This window comes from Elgaria multicarinata, chromosome 6 (genome assembly GCF_023053635.1).
Source record: "Elgaria multicarinata webbii isolate HBS135686 ecotype San Diego chromosome 6, rElgMul1.1.pri, whole genome shotgun sequence".
Taxonomy (NCBI): domain Eukaryota; kingdom Metazoa; phylum Chordata; class Lepidosauria; order Squamata; family Anguidae; genus Elgaria; species Elgaria multicarinata.
The window spans coordinates 13,263,803-13,278,812 of NC_086176.1; the positions used below are offsets into that span (position 1 = coordinate 13,263,803).

At 48.0% G+C, this 15,010-nt stretch overlaps 1 protein-coding gene across 3 annotated transcripts in view; it reads right to left on the reverse strand.

Moving 5' to 3' along the window:
* TDRD7 (tudor domain containing 7) overlaps nucleotides 1-14,685 on the reverse strand; it is a 55,968-nt gene extending 41,283 nt beyond the window's left edge. Inside the window, exons 1-2 of one of the 3 annotated variants that reach the window (XM_063129067.1) lie at nucleotides 14,416-14,685; nucleotides 5,838-6,050 (exon numbers count right to left, since the gene is read on the reverse strand). In XM_063129067.1, coding sequence (XP_062985137.1) covers nucleotides 5,838-6,044 — 207 coding nt within the window. In that variant the 5' untranslated portion in view covers nucleotides 6,045-6,050; nucleotides 14,416-14,685. Of the gene's footprint in view, nucleotides 1-5,837; nucleotides 6,051-12,614; nucleotides 12,695-14,415 lie in introns of those variants that run through there. The other 2 variants (XM_063129065.1, XM_063129066.1) reach the window with 2 other exon arrangements.
* Between the last annotated feature and the right edge of the window lie 325 nt (nucleotides 14,686-15,010).

The following is a 15,010-nucleotide window of genomic DNA, read 5'->3' on the forward strand; positions in this document are numbered from 1 at the left end:
AAGGGGAATTCCTCTGGCGAATGCGGTAGAGGTTGCTACTCCCCGTGTAGAATGAGCCTTCACTGTAGGTGGAAGGTCCCTTTTTGAAATCTTGTATGCTAGTTGGATCGTTTGTCGAATCCAGGTAGCAATACGTTGTTTTGAGACTGGTGTGCCTTTTTTAGGTTCCTCATAACAGATGAATAGTCTCTGTGTAGATCTGAAGGGCTGGGTTCTAGCTTTGTAGAACGCCAGGGCTCTGCGAACGTCTAATGAGTGCAACTGTTTTTCCAGGTCAGAAGATGGGTCAGGAAAGAAGACTGGGAGAGAGATGGCCTCGTTTATGTGAAAATCCAATGCGACTTTTGGAAGGAAAGATACCGATTCCTTGTGGAATGTCAGGTAAGGAGGATCGATCCTTAGAGCTGAAAGTTCACTAACCCTTCTAGCTGAGGTTATGGCAACTAAGAATGCCACCTTCCATGAGAGATGTTGGAGGGTGCAGGATGTCATAGGTTCGAAAGGATGAGCGGTAAGTATCTTTAGAACTAGTGGTAGGTCCCATGCTGGTGCTTGATCCCTGAGGGGAGGTGCGAGGTTGTTTAAACCTCTGAGGAAAGACCGCACCAATGGGTGACGAAAAAGTGTGTAGCCATCGACAGAAGAGCGAGTGTTCGATATGGCTGCCAAGTATACCTTAATTGATGAAGGTTTAAGTCCTGAGTCAAAAAGGTTTGTCAGAAATTGAAGTATATCCGTTATCGGGCACTGGAGCGGATCAAGTGAATTATCGGATGTGAATTGTTGGAAAGCCTTCCATTTGGAAGCATATGAGCGCCTTGTCGAAGGTCTTTTAGAAGCGTCAAGAATTCTTTGAACCCGGGTAGGTATCGAGGTTATCGGTATATCCTCCATGCCGTGAGTTTCAGGGTTTCGAGGTCTGGGTGATGAACCCTGTTGTGAGTGTGAGATATGAGGTCTTGCCGCAACGGGAGGCTGATATAGTGTCCTTGTGCCAGACGGAGGAGTGTGTGGAACCAAGTTTGGCGTGGCCACCACGGTGCGATGACAATGGCATCTGTGTTCTCTTTGGCGATTTTCGCTATGACCTTCGTGAGAAGGGGAAAAGGTGGGAACAGAGAGAACAATGTCCCTGACCAGTGGAGTGAGAAAGCATCCCCTAGCGATGCACGGTGCCATATTCTGGAGCAAAATTTGCTGCATGCAGTGTTCTGTGGGGAGGCAAACAGATCTATGGTGGGCTGTCCCCATTTCAGAAATATGGAATGGCGAACTTCGGTTGCTAGTTCCCATTCGTGAGATGTCTTTGACGAGCGGCTTAGGGAGTCTGCCAGGGTATTGGAGACGCCTGCGATGTGGACTGCGTTGAGTCAAATGTTCCTGGACATGGTCCAGGTCAGGATTTCGATAGTGAGGTTGACGAGGGGTGGCGAGTGGGTACCCCCTTGTTTGTTTAGGTGCCATAAGACGGATATGTTGTCCATTAGGATTTGTATGTATTGATTTGTTATGACCAACTCGAACGCGACCATCGCCTTCCAAACAGCAAGGAGTTCCAATTTGTTGACGTGGAATTGTGTCTCCGTTGCAGACCAGCGGCCTTGGGCTTGGAGGGTGCCGCAATGGGTTCCCCAACCCATAAGGGAAGCGTCTGTTGTGATGGTCTTTGTGTGAGAGGGAGTGAGGAATGGAATTCCTCGAGTCAGGTTTGATATGTTCATCCACCAGAGTAGGGATCTGGCTATGGTGTCTGGGATGGAGAGGCGGATCCGACTGCCGTCGGACGCGAAATCGAAAACTTCTTGTAGCCAGAGTTGCATGGGTCTCGTTTTGAGACGTGCCCATTCTACCACAGCTACAGTCGCGGCCATGTGGCCTAGTAGTCTCTGGATGGTATGCACAGTCGTGCGTCTGTTGTAGAAAACTGTGGAAGCGAGAGAAAGAAGTTTGGTGGCTCTGTCTCTGGGAAGATATGCCCTTCCTTTTTGGGAGTTCAGTTGCACCCCAATGAACTGTATAATTTGGCAAGGTCGTAGGTTGGATTTTTCGGAATTGACGCAGAGACCGAGGGTGTCTAGGAGGTGAAGGGTGTAATAGAGATCGGATCGGAGTTTGTGTTTTTCGGTCGATATGATTAACCAATCGTCCAGATATGGATAAATTTCGAGGCCCTGAGTCCTGAGAAATGCACATATGGGGGCCATGCATTTCGTGAAGACTTTGGGGGCAGAGGAGAGGCCGAATGGGAGGACTTTGAATTGGAAGACTTGTGACCCGATTGCGAAGCGGAGGTATTTCTGATGGTTGGGGTGTATTTGGATGTGAAAATATGCGTCCTGGAGATCGATGGATGCGAACCATACTCCTTGACGTAGAAGGGGTAGGATTGTCCCTAATGAGTTCATCCTGAATTTTTCGGTTGAAACTAATTTGTTTAGGGGGCGAAGGTCTAAAATGGGGCAGAGTCCTCCATCGTTTTTGGGAACGGTGAAGTATCGGGAGAAGAAACCGTTCGAGAATGGGTCGACGGTTACTTGTTCTATAGCCCCTTTTTGAAGAAGAGTGGAGGTTTCTAATTTGAGGACTTGTGTGGGAGGGGTAATCTTCACGATTCCGAGAGGCGGTAGGGTGTTGAATTTTAAGCGGTATCCGTTGGTTATAATATCTAGTACCTACGCGTCTGAGGTGATGGAAGCCCAAGCATGACGAAATTGGGCTAACCTGTTGCCAAATCTTATAGGCGCAACCGAATGACTGTCAAAGATGATGCCTCTGGGGTGGGTCAGTACGGCCTCGGGTCGGACGCGGTTTAGGGGGTTGATATTGATATTGATACTGCCATCTTGGCCCTGTGGGGAAGAAGAAGGACCGAGGGGACAGGAGCAGGCAGAAGTAACATCGGGGCCTGCTCCTGCTGGACTCTTCCCCCCCCCCACAGGGCAAACTGCCATCTTGGCCCTGTGGGGAAGAAGAAGGACCGAGGGGACAGGAGCAGGCAGAAGTAACATCGGGGACTGCTCCTGCTGGACTCGGACTCTCTCTCTCTCTCTCTCTCTCCTCCCTCCCTCCCTCCCTCCTTGACTCTTTTTCCTTGTGTGTCATGTCTTTATTAGATTGTAAGCCTGAGGGCAGGGACTGTCTTTTTTGCTAAGTGTAAGCCGCTCTGAGAGCCTTTTTTGGCTGAGGAGCGGGGTATAAGTATGATAAATAAATAAAAATAAAAATATTGTTTTCGTTGCTGTTGCGGTTGGTACCGTGGGGTGCGATCCGTGAACTGCCTACTATAATAAGAGTTTTGTTGTCTGAACCACCTACGGGGTCTGTTAGCCGTCTGCTTTGATGGCTGGCCGATTCCCATCTTTTTTGCCGTAGATCGAGCCTTTTGTACAGAATCTAACTGGTCGTCCGTCTTAGAGTTAAAGAGGCCTTCTCCATCGAAGGGAAGCTCCTCGATTCTGGTTCTGGCTTCAGGAGTGAGGCCTGCGGAACGTAGCCATGCATACCCTACCCTGTGCCTGCTTACCCTACCCTGTGCCTGTTTGCATTCTCTTCCCCTCCTTATTGTTTTACTATGATTTTATTAGATTGTAAGCCTATGCGGCAGAGTCTTGCTATTTACTGTTTTACTCTGTACAGCACCATGTACATTGATGGTGCTATATAAATAAATAAATAAATAAATAAATAAATAATAATAATAATAATAATAATAATGTCGGCGTAGTGCAATAGCCCCGACCATTGACTTTGCGTGGCAATCTGTCTGGTGGTGAGCTGTATTTATCTGGTGGCGGGAAAGTTTCATCGCCTCTGATTGAAACACCCTTGCTAGTTCCCGTTGGTCCTCAGGGAGGTAGTAGCACAGGGACCCGATTTTGTCCCAGAGAAAAAGTTGGTATCTGGACATCATTGCTCCATAGTTAGCAACTCGGAGACCAAGGGCTGATGTGGAGTACAGCTTCCTTCCGAGAGCGTCTAGTTTTCGACCTTCTTTGTCGATTGGTGCGCTGTGCTGTCTATGTGTTTTCCCTTGTGCCGATTCTACTATTATGGAATTCGGGTGGGGGTGTGAAAACAGGAAGGCGGCGTCTTTCTCTTGTACTCTGTACATGGATTCGAGCCATCTTGATGCCGAAGTGATGGTTGCTGGGGTATCCCAAGTCTATTGGATAGTCTGGAGGAGAGCAGGGAGAAGTGGAACTGATACTGGTACAGCGGAAGCCGTATAGATTGCGTCATATACGGGGTCCTTGACGTGCTCAATTTGTTGTTGGGCGTCAATGCCCAGACTTTGAGCCATTCGGAGTACTTGGTCCGAAAAAATCCCAAGTTCTTCCGACGGGGATACTCTGCCTTTTGTCGGTACCGTGTCGGCTGGAGACGGCATGGATGGAGTAGGTGACGCAGTCGAAGATGAATCGGACTGATAGTCTTCCTCTGATAGAGGAGAAGCATGTCTGATAGCTCGAGATGGAGCCCGTTGGCGGTTTGGTGGAGGTGGGAGTGGTCGGTCCCGTGGTGGGGATCTTAGCTCCCTACGTGGGGCGGTCAGTGATGCCCCTCTTGGTGGTACTGGTGGAGGAGGTGTGGAGGACCTCGGTCTAGGTAGGCGTGATGAAGGCTCATAGTATATGTCCTGGTATCTCGGACTCGGGCGTTCTGGGTATCCACTCCAATAATCATAAAAGTGGTGTGTTGGTAGGGGGTAATGCTCATAAAAACGATCCCAGTCTCTATGGGGTGACCTGGAGCGGGCACGGTATGGATCGTGTTCCCGTCGCTGGTAGACATGTCGTTCCCTATCTCTGGAATGGGAATGCGAGGGAGAACGAGGCGGAGTACGCTGGTTCCGAGGAGAGGCAGTATAAGCTGCTTGGTTTGGTGGAACTGGTTAGTCCGGTGAGGTCTCTCGGGTTCGAGTGGCCGAGGCCGGGTTTCGGTTGTGAGGAGGTAATTCCACAATTTCTCCTTCCGATGCAGTCGAGATCGGCTCAATAACGAGAGGAGGTAATGGAGACCGTATCAGTACTCAAATCGGAGAGCCCAAAATGGGGGGCGGTGGTGGCGGCGGCGTTTTGGAGGACTAGAATTCTTATTCTTTTCCTTCCTTTTCTTGGGCCGTATTTCGGCTGACACTTTAGGCCTTTTTAGTCAGCTTTTTAGCCGCATTTTGCGCCGTAGAGTTCCCAGAAGTTGGGAGACTGATAGGCGTTTCTCGAAGTAGACGCGGTGTTTTCGTCGATGGACGCCATGTTGGGTTGACGACCGGCGTCGATGGTTTGGAGGGCTTTTTGCCACAAGAGAGATTTTAATCTGTCCGCCCTGTTTTTCCTTGCTTGTCTAGAAAAGGACATACAATGCCTGCAGGACTCGACAATATGGGTTTCTCCGAAGCACAGAAGGCAGAGGGTGTGTCCGTCGGAGGGTGGCAATTTACTGCCACACTGGCTGCATTTTGTAAACGGGGCCTTCGAGGCCATGTGCTTGGGAAAGCTATGGGCGAAGTTTACCCGTCTGATTTTTATTCCTCTCTTCTTATTTGTTTTCCAGGAGATGAAAAAAGAAGAAGAAGGAACGAAGAAAAACGAAGAAACGAGTAGGGTCTCAGCAGAGGTGAGTATGAACACTCTAGTCCCGACGAAGCGAAAGCGGCGGTGGTCGAAGAGGAACTGAGGGAGTGGGCGGGAACACCACATATATACGCCCTGACGGTGGGGGAGGGGTTCCTGCCCAAAAAGTTCTCAGCTATTAAAAGTCTGATCGAGGCTCCACGCAGGTGCAGAGCCCCATTAAGTGTGATGCACAGAGACCACGAAGAAGAAGTCTGGATTTCTTACCTCACCAGTTTTACTAATTTCAATCCTAACAAATCCAGGGATGCTCTTTATATATCCTTCGAGGGTAGGCTGTCCAAGCTTCTTAAAGGGAATCCAGTCTCCAGTTAAAGATTTATATTCTTCTTGCAAATGGGAAAAGGGCACTCCATTTTTATGGGACTGGAGAACAGCTCGAAGCATTTTTGCTACTAGATCCGCTTCCTGCATTTTCACCTGTAGGAGAAAAGCAGTTACATTTAATTACAAGACAGAAATAGGCATTACTTCTCCTTTTTGGCCTGCAAGATTAATAAGCAAGAAATCCAATACCAACAAGTCCAGTATTGGAGACTAAATAACCAACACAAACTAGGATGACTGACTGATGATGCCATGGTCTCTGCAGAGGCCACCAGTGAGGGAGGAAGCAGCAGCCAGGTACCTCTCCACCGTGCCTGGGTCCAGCTCCAGCTCAGAGCCCCCTCCCTCCTGCTACCAACTATCTCTGCAGAGGCCACCAGTGAGGGAGGAAGCAGCAGCCAGGCACCTCTCCACCGTGCCTGGGTCCAGTTCCAGCTGAGATCCCCCTTCCTCCTGCTGTCAACTGTCTCTGCAGAGGCCACCAGTGAGGGAGGAAGCAGCAGCCAGGCACCTCTCCACCGTGCCTGGGTCCAGCTCCAGCTGAGAGCCCCCTCCCTCCTGCTGTCAACTGTCTCTGTAGAGGCCACCAGTGAGGGAGGAAGCAGCAGCCAGGCACCTCTCCACCGTGCCTGGGTCCAGCTCCAGCTGAGAGCCCCCTCCCTCCTGCTATCAACTGTCTCTGCAGAGGCCACCAGTGAGGGAGGAAGCAGCAGCCAGGCACCTCTCCACCGTGCCTGGGTCCAGCTCCAGCTGAGAGCCCCCTCCCTCCTGCTACCAACTGTCTCTGCAGAGGCCACCAGTGAGGGAGGAAGCAGCAGCCAGGCACCTCTCCACCGTGCCTGGGTCCAGCTCCAGCTGAGACCCTCTCCCTCCTGCTGTCAACTGTCTCTGTAGAGGCCACCAGTGAGGGAGGAAGCAGCAGCCAGGCACCTCTCCACCGTGCCTGGGTCCAGCTCCAGCTGAGAGCCCCCTCCCTCCTGCTATCAACTGTCTCTGCAGAGGCCACCAGTGAGGGAGGAAGCAGCAGCCAGGCACCTCTCCACCGTGCCTGGGTCCAGCTCCAGCTGAGAGCCCCCTCCCTCCTGCTACCAACTGTCTCTGCAGAGGCCACCAGTGAGGGAGGAAGCAGCAGCCAGGCACCTCTCCACCGTGCCTGGGTCCAGCTCCAGCTGAGAGCCCCCTCCCTCCTGCTACCAACTGTCTCTGCAGAGGCCACCAGTGAGGGAGGAAGCAGCAGCCAGGCACCTCTCCACCGTGCCTGGGTCCAGCTCCAGCTGAGAGCCCCCTCCCTCCTGCTACCAACTGTCTCTGCAGAGGCCACCAGTGAGGGAGGAAGCAGCAGCCAGGCACCTCTCCACCGTGCCTGGGTCCAGCTCCAGCTCAGAGCCCCCTCCCTCCTGCTGTCAACTGTCTCTGCAGAGGCCACCAGTGAGGGAGGAAGCAGCAGCCAGGCACCTCTCCACCGTGCCTGGGTCCAGCTCCAGCTGAGAGCCCCCTCCCTCCTGCTGTCAACTGTCTCTGTAGAGGCCACCAGTGAGGGAGGAAGCAGCAGCCAGGCACCTCTCCACCATGCCTGGGTCCAGCTCCAGCTGAGAGCCCCCTCCCTCCTGCTGTCAACTGTCTCTGCAGAGGCCACCAGTGAGGGAGGAAGCAGCAGCCAGGCACCTCTCCACCGTGCCTGGGTCCAGCTCCAGCTGAGAGCCCCCTCCCTCCTGCTATCAACTGTCTCTGCAGAGGCCACCAGTGAGGGAGGAAGCAGCAGCCAGGCACCTCTCCACCGTGCCTGGGTCCAGCTCCAGCTGAGAGCCCCCTCCCTCCTGCTACCAACTGTCTCTGCAGAGGCCACCAGTGAGGGAGGAAGCAGCAGCCAGGCACCTCTCCACCGTGCCTGGGTCCAGCTCCAGCTGAGAGCCCCCTCCCTCCTGCTGTCAACTGTAACTGCTGAACTTTACAACTAAGATTATAGTGCCTGAATTTGCTTTCCTTTCCCCCCTCCTCCTCCTCCCTCCCAATCCCCTTTCCTTTTGTGTCATGTCTTTTAGATTGTAAGCCTGTGGGCAGGGACTGTCAAGAAATACTTTTGTAAGCCGCCGTGAGAGCCTTTTTTGGCTGAATGGCGGCATAAAAATCCTTAAATAAATAAATAAATAAATAACGCCTAGAAGTCTAACCAAAGAGAGAAGGCTGCTTTGGCAGTTCACCCTCTCTCTCTTCATCCCATGGAACCAAATGGTGGGTGATTCATAACAGATATAAGGAAGCACATAGCTGACTTATGGAATTTGCTACCACAAGATGTAGTGATGGCCACAAACTTGGACAGCTTTTAAAGATTAGACAAATTCATGGAGAATAAGAATATCAACAGCTCTAGTAAGGATGGTTATATATAATCTCCTGTATCAAAGGCACTATCAATTGCTGGGGAACAAGTGTAGGAGAGTTGGTGGATTCATGGCCTGCTTGTGGACAACGCACAGGCACCTGGTTGGCAACCATGTGAATGGAATGCCAGACTAGATGGACCTTTGGTCTGATCCAATACAGCTCTTATGTAGATAAACAAATGCTTTGCCAGCAAGGTGCAAGAACACAAGCATGGTGCAACAGACGGTAGTAACGAACTACAGAAGCCAGTGTTCAAATCCTCACTTATAGCCATGCCATTGTTCAGGCTACAATAAGAAAAATAAGTCCATATAGAAATCTTAGTGAACACACTGTAAGAAAAGAGAAGTAAAGTTCTGCCTAGATTTTTAAGAATCAGAATAATATAGGAAGTAAACTTATAGGATGCTGGAAGGCCATGGCTAGACCTACTGGATCTAGTGCGATGGAGGATCTCGCAATATGGTTATCGCAAGATCTCCCCGTGTCTACACGCGGCGCGCAACGTCCCAAGAGGAAGAGGACATCGCGCCCATCATTTTGTGTTTTTTTTTTTAAAAGGAGGAACGCATGAGTGCTCAAACGCAAAACAAGTTTGTTTTTTTTTAAAAAAAATCCCTGCTCCCTCCACCCCACCGGATGTGCACAGAGCTCTGTGCCCCGTTCCTGGGTCCTCGCGAGGAGCTGGGACAACCTGCGAAACCCGGCCACACTGTCTTGGGATCATCCCAACACCATGGAAAAAGTAGGCTAAAAGGGTAGGGAGATATCCTGGGCCAAGGGATGGATCATCCCTCCCTGCTCCCGGAATCCGCTGTGCGTCATGTGAATGCACAGGGACAATCCCGGGGCGATCCCTGGGATATCACCCCATCTAGCCATGCCCAGTGTTTTTCTCCACACGCCCAAGGTCTTGCAGAACATGCAACATGTACTCTCCTTTAGTCATCTAACACAGTGATGCCATATATGTGTCAAATTAATACCCAGCACATCTAGAAATTATCTTTGTTGCTGTTACCTAATTTCTGTTTGAAACACTTTAATAAAAATAAAATATCGAACTCACCCCTCAGAAGCAGCTTTCAGTCTGTGTTTTGTACGATAGCTTGCTAAATAAGTACGTACCCTTTCAAGTCATTCAGCAAATGCCTCCAGATGTTTTGCATTACAACTCCCATAATCCCCAACCATTGCCCATGCTGGGAGTTGTAATCCAAAACATCTGGAAGGCACCATTATTATTATTATTATTATTATTATTATTATTTATTTATTTATTTATTTATATAGCACCATCAATGTACATGGTGCTGTACAGAGTAAAACAGTAAATAGCAAGACCCTGCCGCATAGGCTTACAATCTAATAAAATCATAGTAAAACAATAAGGAGGGGAAGAGAATGCCAACAGGTACAGGGTAGGGTAAGCAGGCACAGGGTAGGGTAAAACTAACAGTAGAAAGTAACAGTAGAAGTCTGCACAACATCAAGTTTTAAAAGCTTTAGGAAAAAGAAAAGTTTTTAGGCATACTAGAGCTGAACTAGAAAGGTGGTTAATCTCAACTAGAGTTTGGCGGAGGGGCAAATGTCACAAACCACAGTATGAAGCGGTCTTATTTCCCTAAACAAGAAGGAAATAAGGCAGCCTGGTGCCCTCCAGATGTTTTGGACTTCAACTTCCATAACCCGGACCCCAGGGGTGTTCATGAACTTGACGCTCATTCTTAACGTTAAGTGTGTTTTGCCTCAACAGAGCCTTACTGCACCTTATGTAACTGTAAACATCGAAGATATGGGTAGATGCTGACATTGTCGTGAATGCTGGCAATCCCAGACTGATTGTGAACTCCGAGATATACCAGTGGATGTTGAAAAGTGGACTGTCATCACTCACTGGAGTATATCCAACAAGTGCTTTAATTCACTAAATATGACACTGGTATATGCCCCTCCTTGTCAGGCATACACCGTAAATGTCAACTACTAATGAAAAATTACAAGGAATTCTGAAGCCAGGGGGACAGGACAGTTTTTTTCCTGGTTCTTTTTTTTTGGGGGGGGGGGGGTGACGGAAAATTTGGAGGAAAATGAAAAATAAGCAATATCATTAAAGTGCTTTTAACTGATCTAAACTCATTCTGTTCCTTTAAAACAGTCTTCCCCAACCTGATACCTCCAGATATTTTGGACTTCAGCTCCTATCAGCCTCAGGCAGCATGGGCAATGGGTTAGGAATGCTGGCCACTGTAGCCCAAAACATCAGCAGGTCACCAGGTTGAAGAAGGCTGCTTTAGGAACATAGATCAGCCTTTCTGTTCCTAAAGTTATTTTAGGTATAACATGGTTTGCTCATAAAATTATCATTATATTTAAAAATCCAACAAAATGAACTCAGCAAATTCTCAGTCCCACCAACATCCCAGGCACGCTTGATGGGCACGCGGGAGAGGGCCTTCTCGGTGGCTGCTCCAAGGCTCTGGAACTCCCTTCCCAGGGAGTCTAGGTTGGCTCCCTCTGTGTTCTACAGTTTTGGAGGCAGGCAAAAACTTTGTTTCAGCAGGCTTTTTGGAACTATACTGGACCTGTGTTAATGTATTGGATCCCTCCCCTTTAACCTGTTACAGTTTTAATTTTTTTTACATGTTTTTAATTTTACTGTAGGTTTAATTCTATTTTAACTTTTGTAATTTATATGTTTTAATTGTAGCTGTTTTAATCTTGTAAACCACGAGTCTCAGTACTGAATAAAAGGTGGGATACAAATATAATAATAAGAAGAAGAAGAAGAAGAAGAAGAAGAAGAAGAAATTATTATCTGAATAAACTACACTTTAAAATTTTAATATACCAAACATGATTAACTTTATGAGCAAACCAAGTTATACATTATTTTAGATTCCTAGTTTGTGTCTGACCAGAAGGAACTTCAGCAAGTAGTCCTTGAAACATATGAATCATCCTAGAAGCCAGAGGAAGAAGAACTGGAGGCAGAAGTCCAGAAACACAGGACTCTGTAGAACAAAACCCAAACTATCAAGAATGCATATATATATATATATCCATATTATGATATGGTGACTTTGTTTACACGTTGGGAAACTGAGCATGACTTGGAGCATCCCAAATTGTCTACCAGAAAAATCTGCATTGGATAAATAATTTTAATAAGAAATGGAAGAAATAATTATGCTGAGAATGTTACAGAGAAAATTTTAAAAAATGGCTTCATCATTTCCATACATTTTCCATCTCAAGTCTTTCCACAAAGTCTTCATTAAAAATTTTTTTAGAAATCATGGGGGGGGGGGATTTGTAATGATAGAAAAACACCTTGCCTTAAATTAAAAAAGAATATATTTCATAATCCAAAGCTGTTCAATTTTTCCAGGGGGTGGGGGAACCCCAAAACAATTCTTGGAGAAACTACTGAGAAAAACAAAACAAAACAAAACAAGTTTTTTCTTTCTTTCCAGATTTTTCTGAGGGGTTTTCTGGTCCTTAACATCTCTAATGCCGACATGACAAAATTATGAGATAGATTAAAATTAAGGCAAAATGACAAACATTAACCAATTTTCAGACATTGGAAACACACACACGTTTTGCTTTTGTTTTTTAATACTCTTGTTTTATATTTACTATTAGCCACCTTGAAACTTCAGCAATAAGGTAGGCTATAAAGCTGAAAACAAACTTGTTTACCACCTTGCCAAAATACTAAATAATAAAAAATAAATCCAGACATCCACCTTTTACAAAGACAACACGCAGGAAGCCAGGAGATAAATTCTAGGATGACAGAGGCAACACACACGCACACGCACACAGGCAAGAGTGAGGTCAGGTCGTTAACGTGGCAAACTGGCATTAGTGAGTATGAGAGGATAACAGAATACTGATAGACATAGATAACAGAACCTTTAAAATATTTTAATGTACGTTCATAATTATTATATTTAAACACACACACACACACACACACACACACACACGGGCGTATACAGGGTACGGTGCAAAAATTAGATACTTTTAGGTCCCACGGATTTCAACGGGGCAGAGTCGCACCTGTGTAATTAATTCCTTCCCCGTCGCGTCAATGGGCTGCTTTTTTAATTATTATTTTTCGCTTAACCAGGGCTGTGGCATCGTACGGCAGGCGCCAAAATAAATGAACCCCGGAACCGTTGCACCCCTCGACTGCTCCTTAGCAGAGCCAGGCGCAAGCAGGGGAGGGGGGGGGAGGACGACGGGGAAGGCGCGACTCACCTAGGCCCGCGGCGACCCCGCAGGGCGCGAGTCCGAGACGAGGCGGCCCGCTCCCCGCCGCAGCCGCCTGCCCGGCCTCGGCCCACCGGCACTCCGGCCTTAACCGCCGCACACGCCCCCCTTCACGCAGCGGCGTCAAGCGGACGAGCCCGCCGAAGACCCAGACCTCGTCCCCCGCCCGCCGGCCGCCCCGCCCCTGGCGCTGCGCCTGCCCAACCCGCGGAAGAGCCAAGCTGCCGAGAACGGCGGGTCAGCGAATAAAATGACCGCGCGTGCGCAGCAGCAGCAGCAGCCCCCCCCGTCCCAGGGGCTGACTCCAGTGGCCACGCCCCCTCCCCCAACACGTGAAGGCAGCCAATAGGATCGCGTCGCGGTGAGGATTGGCATAACAGGAGGATTCCACTGGAACTAAAGGGGGATCCTAATGGCATAACAGGAGGATTCCACTGGAACTAAAGGGGAATCCTAATGGCATAACAGGAGGATTCCACTGGAACTAAAGGGGAATCCTCTGATCATCCAAACATATCGAACCAAAGCACGCTTAGGTGTACTTACCGGAGCAACTTAATCTGAATCTGGTTTTAATAAAGCATGGGGGATGAAATTAGAGTATGCCTGAGCATGTGTGGAGTGCCTCCCCCGAGCAATATGTGGCTGGTATTAACAGAATGATGTGCTGATGCAGAGGGACGATTATGTTATTGATTCCACAACCCACCCACCCCCCAGCCATCATATGATTCTCACCATACGTGTGCGCGGCACATTTCATTAGGGTGTGCACCCAGGGAATTTGGTTTTAAGGTGATCATTTATTGAATACTCAATTAGAAAGGACATTTTTAAAATTCATTTATTTATGAAACACTGTAGGCACTGATGTATTTATACTGTATTTTGTATTTGCGTTTTTAACCTGTTGGTTGTTTTATTATGGTTTTAATTTTTGTGAACTGCCCAGATAGCTTCGGCTATTGGGCGGTATAAAAATGTAATAAATAATAAAGAAATGTCCTACTCCGTGTTCAGCTTGTCTGACTGTGGGAGAGCTATTGCAGATGAGGGGAGGATTGAGGAGTTGCTTATCGCTTGAGACATTAGGGTGTGCCTGAGCACACCCAGCACAACCCTTGCGCACACCTATGATTCTCACCTTTTTTAGGTCCTATGATTAAAAAAACATTTTTCTAGATTCCTTGCTCTGGGGAAGACTTATTTCAAAGGGCTGGACTTACTAGTGAACTGTTTGAAATGTGTAAGCAACAAGTAAACTTAACCCTCCCTCCCCCAGTGTAAACAGAAAACGAGTCTGCCAGGGTTTCCTCTTAAAAGGCATGGCATGACACCCATGGGAGTGAGTCCATATGTCACACCAATGTTTCTGGTATATAACCTTGCTCAGTTCAAAATATGGCCCCTATTGAAAATTAGTTGCTGACCAGGGTGGTGTATGTTCAAACTGCCAGGGATTGTTAGATATCTTTCCATTTATAGGGCATCCCATATTTACGATTCATATAAAAGATGCCCATCATTTCAGGTAGAACTTTGCTTGCAAATACAGCATTCTTAATGAATTGTTGGTTTAGCAACTCTTATGTTTTACCTTTACTGACATTTTCCAGCCATTCGACACATTTACCTTGGTGCTGAGGAGAAAATCAGCCATGATCTAATCCAGAGGTGGGCAATGTGGTGCCTATGGGCACCAATGCACACACCCCCAAACACCTTTCTTGGTGCCCACCAAGGTACCCTCCCCCTTAAAAAATAAATAAAAATTAACACATGTTCTTACCGGCAGCTGGGATGCCTGTGAAAAAGGTTTCTGTTGGTGAGGAAAACTGAGGGTTCGAAGAAATTAAATAATGAGCTGGAGCTCAGACCCCACCTCTGCCTTGCACTCAGCCTTTTCAGCAGGTTACTTGTCCTTTGCCATACATGCCATTGCAGTCATTCTGTGGTGGTGCCCAGGTCAAACTGCCAAATGTGTCCAGAGCCCCAAAAGGTTGCCTACCTACTCCTGTTCTAATCTGTCTCTATTTTACCCTGGGCAGCACTTCCCTTCTTACTCTGTCAGCATACTGTCATGTTTCTTTTAGATAAATGCACCAGCAGGGGCCACAGAATTGCTCTGGGAATAGAAAGTAGAAGTTACTCAGGGAATCGAAAGTGAAAAGGGGAAAATGGAAAACGGCACATGAGCTATCTCAAAAGTAAGAGTGAGACCTCTAGCTGTAGCTGCTGCATAATGCTTTGCTGATTCCTCGCTGAATATTACACTTCCCTCAACATTTCAGGGATGCAAATAGAGACATGATTGTATCATTCTCTCAGTCCCACCAACATCTCAGGCACACCTGATGGGTAAGGCAGGAGAGGGCCTTCTCGGT